The 10,638-nt window shown below is 42.8% G+C and overlaps 1 protein-coding gene across 1 annotated transcript in view; it reads right to left on the reverse strand.

Moving 5' to 3' along the window:
- Window positions 1–6,142: 6,142 nt before the first annotated feature.
- The window catches only part of SCO1 (synthesis of cytochrome C oxidase 1), a gene marked incomplete at its 5' end in the record, with an annotated part of 5,233 nt that continues 737 nt past the window's right edge, over window positions 6,143–10,638 (reverse strand). The window contains 3 exons of the mRNA XM_010174689.1: window positions 6,143–6,271; window positions 9,931–10,046; window positions 10,161–10,253. Coding sequence (XP_010172991.1) covers window positions 6,143–6,271; window positions 9,931–10,046; window positions 10,161–10,253 — 338 coding nt within the window. The remainder of the gene's footprint in view (window positions 6,272–9,930; window positions 10,047–10,160; window positions 10,254–10,638) is intronic.

Genomic DNA, 10,638 nt, shown 5'->3' on the forward strand with positions numbered 1-10,638 from the left:
ACTCCAGCCCAGCCAGACCCAATACAAGTGCCAAAGAAAAAATTTCAATGAAGAGGGGAAAAACCCATAGGAATGTGTTTGGAGCATATCTCTGGGCATGTAAAAGAGAAGACTGGGAACAGTCAGTGTGGATTTACTAAGAGATAAATTACATCTGTCTATCCTGATTGCCTTCCATGACAAAATGACCAGATCCATGGATGCAGGGAGAGCAGTGGATGCTGCCCAACCTCAGCTCCCAAAACTATCTGCCACAATAATCTTATGTCCAAGCTAAGAATTTATGAGTGGGCAACTAGATGGGTAAAGAACTTGGATGGGCAATCAGACGCAGAGGACACGTGTTAATGGGTCACATGCGTGGATCAGTCCTGGGAGTTTTTCTGTTTGACCCCTTTATCAATAATCAGGTAGAGGCAATAACATACTTGCTTATAAAGTCTGCAGGTGGCAACAGAGCAGGGGGAGCAGCTGATACCCTCTAAGTAAGAGCTGCCATCCAGAGGGACATAGACAGGCTGGGAGGGATGGGCTAACAGGAACCTCATGAAGTTTGACAGAAGACTAATGCAAAGTCCTGCATCTGGTATGGAAAATGTCCTTGCAGAAACACATGCAAAAACTGACTGGCCAGGGGGCAGTTTGGGGAGAAGAATCTGAGGTCAAGATGGTCAGGGGCCTGGAGCCGGTCATCATGTACAACATGAGGAGAGGCAGGGGGAACACGGCTTGTTCATCCTGGGAAAGAAGGCTTCCGGAGGACCTAACAGCTGCCTTCCAATACCTATGAGGAGGTTATCAAGAAGATGGAGTCAGGCTCTTCACCTGCATGCACAGTGAAAGAACTAGTTAAAATGCTGGCTGAAATGAGAAGTTTGGACTGGATATAAAGAAAAAAAATTGCTCTACCAGGAAACTAATTTCTTTCCCCACATAGAGATGTTGTGCAGCCTCCATCCTTGGAGGTTTTCAAGTCCTAGCTGTTTAAAAAGTTGAGCAACCTGGTCTGACCCCACAGCTGCCCTGCTTTGAGCAGGAGGTTGGACTACAGACTTCTTGAGCTTCCTTCCCATCTGAGTTATTCCATAATCTGGACTGCAAATGCAACATCAGGCTTTGCAGACATTTAAAGCCATGGTCTCTGTACCTCTTCAGTCCCTGGCTCTGCCCATGCTGGTGGTGAGAACATTCCTAAAATGGCCAGCTTCACCCATGTGGCTTAAGTATCACTCCTTAGTTCAGGTCCTCCATGGGCTACGTGTGCAGCGCACGAGGAATGCGTTACCTTCCTTAGGTAGGCAAAGGGAGCCATCCCTCATTCCTCAGAAATCTTGTCACTAGTCGCCAGCCTGGGATGGCATCAGCTCTGCAGTTGGTACTGTAGATGCCAGCCACTCCCAAGAGATGCTATTTTTCACTGATATTTTACAGGACAGGCAGGTTGGGTGTGGTGTGGGCACACACAGCAACACTGCAAATTGGCCTCTGCCAGGCTTGTACTTTACCATCGGTCTGTCCACAGGGTACCAAGTGGTCCCTGTTTGCTCCAGGGTCACAGAGGTTCATCTTCACAGCACCAGACTCCAACAAATTTGGTTCCCAAGTTATGCCTGTAGTCTTTTTCCACAGAGGAGACCCACTTAGGGAGCCAGGCACCCCTCAGCCCCAGCCCAGAACTCAGGGCACCACAAGCAAGGAGTCACATCGTAAACTTTCCCCTGCCAGACCTCAGCTCCCTTTCTGGAGGCCTGGCACGGCACTCTGGGCTGCAGGGCATTTGGGTACGATGAGTACAGGGTAATTTGCTCTGTTTCTAGTACTGAAGAAATACTGGACATCCACTGACAAAGGGTCCTGAGCCCCACCAGCATATTCCCTTTTCCCTACTACATATCCACCCCTTGAACAGCTCTGCCTTCTCCTGGGGAGCATTCAGCACAGCCCTTTGTCCTCCCACACATGCAGGGAACAGAGCTGTGCTCCCTGCTGCCACCAAGGCAAGGCAGTGAAAGCTTAACAGTTGTCTAAACAGATTTTTTATTTTTTTTTTTAAGGCAAAAAAGCGCCCCACAAACGCTCACTTCCAAAGAAAGTTTGCCTTCTGGCTCCTGGGAAAGGCTGACAGAAAAGAGGTGGGCAGGGTCAATTCCAGAGGCAGAAAGAAGCAGGACATCCAGCTGCTCCCACTGCCAGGAAGCAAGGTACATGCTGGAGTGCTGTGATGTGACCCCTAGACCAGTTCCTCCATCCTCAATTCTTCTGTGCCCTTCCCACAAGCCCCCCATGTTAGCTAGCTCTGCCTTTAAAGGGCACATAAAAAGAAGTTAAAGGACATGACACTTTAGCCAAAACATTTGGGAGAAGACAGAAATCTTACATTTGTCTCTGTAACGGGAGTCAGCTGCAAGTTAGCATTAGGAAAATAAATGTAGATAGGGTGATGACACCCAGCAGCCCACAGGCTTTGTACCAAGTTTGCAAAGCCTCAGGTCAGACACTTGCCCCATCTGAATTTCTAATGACTATTATTTTGGTTTAACTTGGTTTAGCTGTATTTGGCTTAGCAATTTTTTATTCTGAGCAGGTTGTTCTGGCTCATTTGTTTTATTTTTATTTACCACTGCTTCATACAACCCCAGTTTTATACAGATTGTACTCTGTGTAGAATAAAGTATTTGTCACTAACATACTGATGCAATATAAAGGAATATAACCCTGACATGACAGCAGAGACCGTGAGAAGTGCAGACAAAAGATGCTGTGTAGCCCAGTACAGCCACAGGATGGTAAGAGATGGGGCAGAGACTTGGCCATGGAGACTCCACAGTCATAAACAACTCACAAGCACTCGAATAAAGAAATACAGACCTCCAAGTGTTAACCCATGAAAACCAGTTTTGTCCAGAGACCAAGTACCCAACATATGCAGAAATGGATGAGAAGTAACGTGGAGTCACACAATGGAGAAAAGGGAGCAGCATCCCGTGGTATGACTGACTTCATTACAGAGACAGTTTTTTGTTGCACAGGGAAGAGAGGTGAGCAGCAATCTACTGTTATCCATCAATCCTTCAGGAACAGGAGGAAATTTTTCACTATTTCTTTCCTGCCACCAGTAACAACTGATGTGAATCTACTGAAGATCACTGCACCAAGCAACCCACTTGTCTAGCACTTCTCATGGCATTTTTGCACAAGCATCTCCTTCACATCAGTTAAACCCACTCCCTTAAAACCACCTCCTGCTGCAGAGCATGCACATGATCCTCCTATGCCTCCATTATATGCAAAACACCACCAGCACAATGATTTAGGGCAAGACTCAAGGAAACGGCCACACTTCTCACACCTGCTCCCCTGTGAAAAATGGAAGGGCTAACCCCAAACACAGAAGGAGGTCTCAGTCCCAGGAGGCCATAAAGACTCAAATTACAGTATTAAAATTCATTTTTTCTCCACAGGATATCTTAAGCACTTGGATGTAATCAAGAGAAGCATAAATAGACTTTAAAGAGGCAAACAAAATAACCTCCCAGATCAGCTGCTCCATTTCTTAGTCACATTCCCACCAGGTTCTTCTACATCAGTATTTTCAAGAAACACAGAACAGAGAGGAATGGACTCTTAATACAAAACAAGCAGCAAGACAGACAGGACAAATCCTGCACTGACCCCCCTGCCCCCAAGGAAAATCTTCAGATTATTTCTGACTTGTTCAAAAAGGAAAAAAGTATTTCTCCAATGCAAGTAAGGTAAATAAGAACTTGGGGACTTACAGCACATGAGAAGGCATTAAAAAAAGCTGCACAGGCCTGCACTTCGAAGCATCATCTCCACCAGCAGTATTCGCTGCTAGTTTCTGTTTGTTGCTATTAATATGCACAACTTGTCCACTACAGACAGAGCCTATTGAATGGCCAGAGTGTTGGGGCACTGAGACCCATAAGGAGGTGCCATTTTGATGTTGCCTTCATCACAAGGGCAGATAAATATAATTTACCACCTACTACATCCTAATGCACTCTATTGTGCAAGTCATCCTCAAAACAACTGCATTTGAAGTTCAAAAAGGAGGTGACTCCCTGGTAAAAGTCACAATTCAAAAAGGAAACAGAAGTACACTCATCTGGAGCAGGGAGGCTCAGGGAACTGAGTGAGCACTGTCTCAAGAAGACAAATTTCATAGAATCACAGAAGTGCTGGTTGGAAGGGAGCTCCAGAGGTCTCCAGTCCAGCTTCCACAGGACTATCACCAGCAGGTCAAACTAGTGCACAGCCACCCGGAGAAAGAAATGCAGAGCAAGGAGGTGCCAAAAGTCAGCACTGTAAGGAAAGTTTTGAAAATAAATTACCTCCAGGATTGTGAGGAAAAATAAAGGGAAGGAAAGGCTCTTTAGAAACAATGCTGACATTTGCAAGCACACCATGAAAATAAAATCATTATTGCCAGGGTGTCATTTATCACAGACACTAATATTGTTGATAACACCCTGGGTCTGACACAGCTTCTCACTGATAGTTAAGTGTGAAATTTTCTTCAGAAGTCACTCCTATTGCCTACCGCAATCAAGCCAGCCAGCACAAGGAGGAAAAAAAACCCAAAAAACTAACTTCCTTTTCAGCTGGTGATTTTGATTCTACTTTAAAACTTCCACTGTAAACTGAAAATAGAAAAATTCTTGCTGATCCTTTAAAACAGGAAAAAAAACCCCTTCTTTAAACTATCTAGTATTTGAGAGGGGGGGGGGGGGGAGGGGGGGGGGGGGGAAAAAAAACAAAAACAAAAACGTATCTTGGAACTTCAGGAATCTTCCTTCCTTGACAGAGCTTTATCAGAAGAGTGCAGTCATAGACATACCCTATCACAGTAACCTTCCCGATACCCTGAGGGTGTCAGCACAGTATAGGGCAGCTGATGGGGACCGACATCGTGTTTTAGAACTGCTCTGGAACAGGTTAAGTTTACTGTTTTTCAGGATTTTGGAAAGATGGAAATTTACCATAGACATTGCACCTTCCCTCAGACAGGAATGTTCTCTTCCAACCCCCACACTGAGAAGAATGCCAGTAGGAACACATGTGTTCAGTCTGAAATACTCTGGGACTTGCACCAAGAACTTTTCTGTCTTGTCTCCTGTGGGACATTCTCTGCAGTTCAGCTACCTTAAAAAAAACCACATTCAGCTTATGGTTTGCACTATTACAGATAAACACTACTCTCTGAAAAGAGATAAAACAGAGCAAGAATATGAAGCTTGACCAGTAAACAAGGTTCTGATGATACTCTAGTCAAACCTAACTAAAGAAAAAAACATTGCTTATACAAAGCAATCTTTATTTTCAAATGCTGCACTGCATAAAATGTATTTGAATGACAGCCCTATGCATGGACACAGACCCCTTTCAACGTCCCCACTTCACCATTCAGCACAGCACAATCAGGCTGACTATGCATAAAGTCATTTAGAAGAAAAATCTATTTGCAACACATTACTCACTTCCTCATAAGTTAACAGAATTCACCTGGAAAAATAACCAAGAAAGAAACATTTTATATCTGCATTCAAATGAAAAAGAGATCAGGCACACTACACATCTGGTCCCATGCGTAGAAGCTGCTAATGCTTTCAGCGTTCTTCACTTCCTTAACCTGGATAAAGAAGTACTCTTAAGGCTCTCCTGCTTATATTATGACTGCCTCTCCCAGAAGGCAAAAAAAGTGGGGAGGCAGGAGTCCTCAGAGAATGCCATGGCCCACATGGCTTTTCATCAAGTAATCATCCTCCTGCAATGACTATCCTTTGCTGATGTCTTGTCCAAAGATAGCAATTAATTCTACCAGCGATAAACATTCTTTCCAAATTAAAAGTGTTTTCCATTTTTTGCTCCCAACAGTGTTTCAGAGCAGCCCAAAATTTCATTCTGTAGCCTAGGTCTTGCTGCAAATAATATCCATGAGGGAGACTCTGTAGAGATTTTTTATAACGGTATTTTGCAGAAGTACAGTTGTCTTCCTTATTTGGAAGAAAAGAGGTATGTGGTAACAGGATGTTACACTTATATGTTCCTGCTTTAATTCCGGTTCCCAATTTCAGCCAAACCTACAGACTATGTTCACGTCAATCTCTGAAGACCTTGTGGTTTAGGATCTGTATTTTCTCATGTGTGCAGCAATAGAAGCAGAAATCTCAGTGCTCCTCTTATTCTGGCCATAATAGTCCACGAAGTCACCATCTGGCCCGAGCAGGTACATTATTATTGTGTGATCCACCTGCAAGAGAGTACATCATGGCTCAGTAAGAAAGATCCTGAACATCTCAAAGTCAGCAGCAACAGCATCCTGTTGAGCCTTTGGTTCACCTCTCTGACAAGACTTCTCACCAACAAGCTAAAGCAAGATAAGGAAAACCTCAGCATCACCTCAGCAACATTTTCTTGTTTTACCCAAGAAAATAAATAGACAAAACTAGTTGTGTACCCAGAATACATGAAGTAATACTGTGAGCAGACAAGCCTTCCCTAAGCTGCTGGCACCCTTCCCGCAGCACACAGAAGGCTGGGGCAAACCTGTGGGCTAATGGTCTTCCCTCCCCATTTTTCCCAGTATCCCTCTACTTCTCAAGATACTGCATAACTCTCACAAGGTATTTAAGCTCCTGCTGCTAATGTGATGTAAATCCAACATAAACAGAGATAACTCATTAAACCAAGCTCACTGTCAGTGTAAACAATGGGATCAAGAGCACCACTGGGATACAGGAGCTGCAGACAGAGGAGCTGGTGGAGAGACAAATCAGTGTGCTGGGAGGAGGGTCCCTCTACTGTCCGAATTAAAATAACCTGAATAGGTCCAAAGTAACAATCACTTGAGCATTCAAGCTATTCCAATTTGATTTATATAAAAAATAACTCCATTGTAAATTTATTTTAAGTGCCACTGCAAGTACTGTCTGCATTGAACTCTGACACCATCTTTATGAACAAAGATGCAAAATACTGAAAATGGAGGCCATGAATCTGTGAGTGCTCAAGCGACTACATCATCTCACTGTTACTAGAGAAAAAGAATTGAAATGTGCTTATGCACTGAGAGTAGAACTGTGTTTGAAATTAAGAAATCACATAAAACATTTCCAGTACCACAAGCTAAAAGGATGCGTTAAACTTAATAGGATTTCTGCCACTGAAAAATTTTATTGAATTTTTTTGTCACTCAAAATTTTATTGAAGAAGGTTTAATTCAAATACTTTAATCTAGTTTCAAATGTTCAAGATAAGATCACAAAATCAAGTTCTAGAAGACATTTTTTTTAAGGAATCTGAATCACAATTTAGATCCTTCAACTGCAAACTAGTGAGGGGAAAAAAAAAAAATAATCAGGTAGCCTGCTCAGGGCATCTTAACTCCCCAGCCTGTGTAAGATTAAATACAGTCAGGATGGAGTGCAGTTTGTGTGCAGATCACTTTTTTTCAAACTGTGCCTGAAGCTTCCACTGTTCCCACTGTATGCACATAAGATCATAATTTCAGTTTCAATGCAATTTTGTAAACCCCAGAATAAAATAAGTACATTGGATATTATGGTATTGAGAATTATAAAATTGAGATTATTAAACAGGAACTAGTAATATTCAAGTAATACTTGAAAAATTCAAACAGATGTTTAGAAATTATAATTTCTAAATGTTCATCTCAATGCTTTTTTGAAGTCAAAAAAAGCAGCAAAGTTTAACTGGCTGTAGTGGACCTCTTCCCCACCTCCCAGCAGCCTGCAGAGGAAACAGAACCTGCTCCTGCACAAACATCAGTCTTAATCACCAACTGGCATGGCAGGTCCATGCAAGATATGAGGAGGAAAAAAAAAACCTCACTGGAAGAAATGACAGAGTAGTAATTACTGGGATAAACCTCAGGTAACCATAAAACTAGCCTCAAGCTCTCCCTCCCAAGTCTGCCGTTGCTGCTATCCTCTTTCCATTTTGTTTCAGAGACCTGTGTCCTCTGGCCTTCCTGCCCTGAGCACACAGAGCTCACTGCCCCTCAAAACCAGGAGCCTAGAAGAAATCCTGAAGAGATGCACATCTACTATTCCTCCTTGGCACCATGTCTGGGGCTCCCAGGCTGCTCTCCTGCTCCCAATTCACTGGTCTTTCCTCCTCGCTGTACTTCCCTTCTCAGACTCACAACCCTAGCACAAACCTACAGCATTCTCCCCAGATCCTGAATCCCTTCTCCTACTTCATTGCATCTGTAGTCACTTCCTCCAGTTCGGTTTCACTCTTCAGCCTCCCTTGAAGCTGCTGTCATCTATAGAGTTCTTTTCCTTGGCTGAACCCCTGTACTTGCCCTTCAAGGCCATGCCAGAATCCAGGTGTGGTTTGCTAGAATCCAGGTGTGGTTTGTTTCATAAGGAGCAGCACTCCTCCAGCTTTTCTGGCCTTTTTCATCATCCCTTCTCAACTTCAGTTCACTCCTTTAGTGTCAGATTCTACTGATTTTTTCCCTCTCTGAGCAGGCATCCTTTGCCAATCCTGTTCCTATACCCTATTCTTGCATTTCCACCAGCCTCCTTTTATAAATCTGATTTTAAGCAGTAACTTTAGATTGAATTTAAATTGACACCAGATTGATTTAAATTTGTGTTTAATTTCTCCAGCAAGCTTCTCTCCTCCATTCAAATACAGCAGCTTAGACACGGACTACTGTAGCTATTGAGTTGTCACTTTAAGCAAAAACAAGTACTTGATCTCTCCACTTTGCACCCCTTTTAGTAATGTAGAGCAGTGCATATCATCAGTATTTCATCTGCTCTTTACTTAGATCATGTGCTGCTCTTGCTGTTTGTTTCTATGCACCACTTTTTTGTTCCAATAATCTTTTTGCTCATGTGGATAATTTATCTGCTGCAGTCAGGTTGTTTTTAAAAAAACCCACAGAACAAAACAAATTGAGAACAGACAATACTGGATTACATGCTGTAGAACCAATCTGCTGCAGCATCCTACCTCAAAGAGTGGCCAACAATGGTTGCTTTACAGAAGAGCATAAAACCAGCACCAAAAACATGCTGTCTTGCTCTATTACCTCCCAGTTTACAAACATTTTTAGCTCACAGGCTTCCATCACCTTTCCTTTTGAACCTGTTTTTAGTTTTCTTTAATGGCCTTAGTTCTTGTAATGAAGATCATATAACATGTATCCTCACTTGTCACATCACTTGTACCTACTTTACTCTTTCAGTCTGCTCAGGACGTGGCAAGTCAAGGAAGACCTTGGCAGCAGCTCTGAGCCCTATAACCAGTCCTATTCACTTGTAGAAAGTAAGAGTTTGAACTGCCCAGTTTAGCCTCACTTATACCTCAGTTTCCCCCTTCACACTATAATTCTACATATTTTATTTTAATTTAGCATTAACATGCTGTCTCTTCCAGGTCATTTGATACAGGAGGAAGATCCCCACAGTATCTGCAGGTAGACTTTGCATCATCCAAGTCTCTTGCTGTGAAAACCCCATTCCTTGATGTCAGTTTGGCAGGGAATCAGTTGTTACTCACTTTTACCTCTCATTTCTCCCTTTTTCTATTGACTTAAATTTACCAGTTTCATTTCACTTTGGAGCACACAGGGAAACAGCCAGACAAAAACATTACACAAAACAAAAAAGTTCAAATTACTGCCAGGGTTGCCAGCTCATATGCTATTCCGTATGCAGGCCTGGGATTGTACATTTTTAGAAAGTTTCAGTGAGGCTCTGAGCTTGTAAGAGAGCATCTTGATTCTGACTAAGACCTCTAAAGCCCAGCTTAACAAATCAGTGCAACAGGAGTCTGTCATGTAGGACTTCAGCAACAGCTGCCTTCTGATTTTAAAACCTACATTCTGCTCTTATCCAAAGTCTTTCATTAGGCAAAGGCCCTACATTTACTTACTATGTAATCGTTGTCCTCATCTTTGGGACCTTCGCTGTAATACACACGGTAAGCTTTGGCCACTTGGTCAATCTGTGCCTTAGTACCAGTCAATCCGATCAGCTTCGGAGAAAATTCTAGATAGAAAAAAGACATTTAGACAATTTTAGTGAAAAGAATCACAACAAGAGCCTCCTTTCCAGTGCTCTGTATTACATGCTATAAGACATCAAGGAAGAAAACAGTAATACCTTTAACATATCTGGCAATGGCTTCTTCATTGTCCCTCTCAGGATCAATGGTGATGAAGAGTGGAGTCACATTAGGCAAAGATGGAATTCTGTCTGTGACATTAACAATTATTATTTTTCTTAGAAAAATAGAAGTCATTTGTCACCTCCCTTCAAACAAGCTCACAGCCAGGCTACCGTAACATCAATCCAAGCCCACTCTAAGTGACAAAAAAAACCCCATTTTGTGCAGCTTAATTTATGTAATTAATAAATGAAGCAAATACTGTGAAATCAAATGCTCTTTGTTTGTGCTGGGTGCAGCTACACTTCCAGCCTCTCAGCTGAGGCCCTGCCCTGCTTAGGAGAGATGACAAATTGCCTCTGATGCAGAAAATGCCAGGGCATGATGCACATATCAAAGCACAATGGTCGATACAACGAAAGTACACGTGTGATGGTGGAGCAGGAGGACAGGTGAAGACACAATTCAGGCTCT

The sequence above is a fragment of the Antrostomus carolinensis genome, unplaced genomic scaffold (genome assembly GCF_000700745.2).
Source record: "Antrostomus carolinensis isolate BGI_N321 unplaced genomic scaffold, ASM70074v2 scaffold45698, whole genome shotgun sequence".
NCBI classification, from domain to species: Eukaryota; Metazoa; Chordata; class Aves; order Caprimulgiformes; family Caprimulgidae; genus Antrostomus; species Antrostomus carolinensis.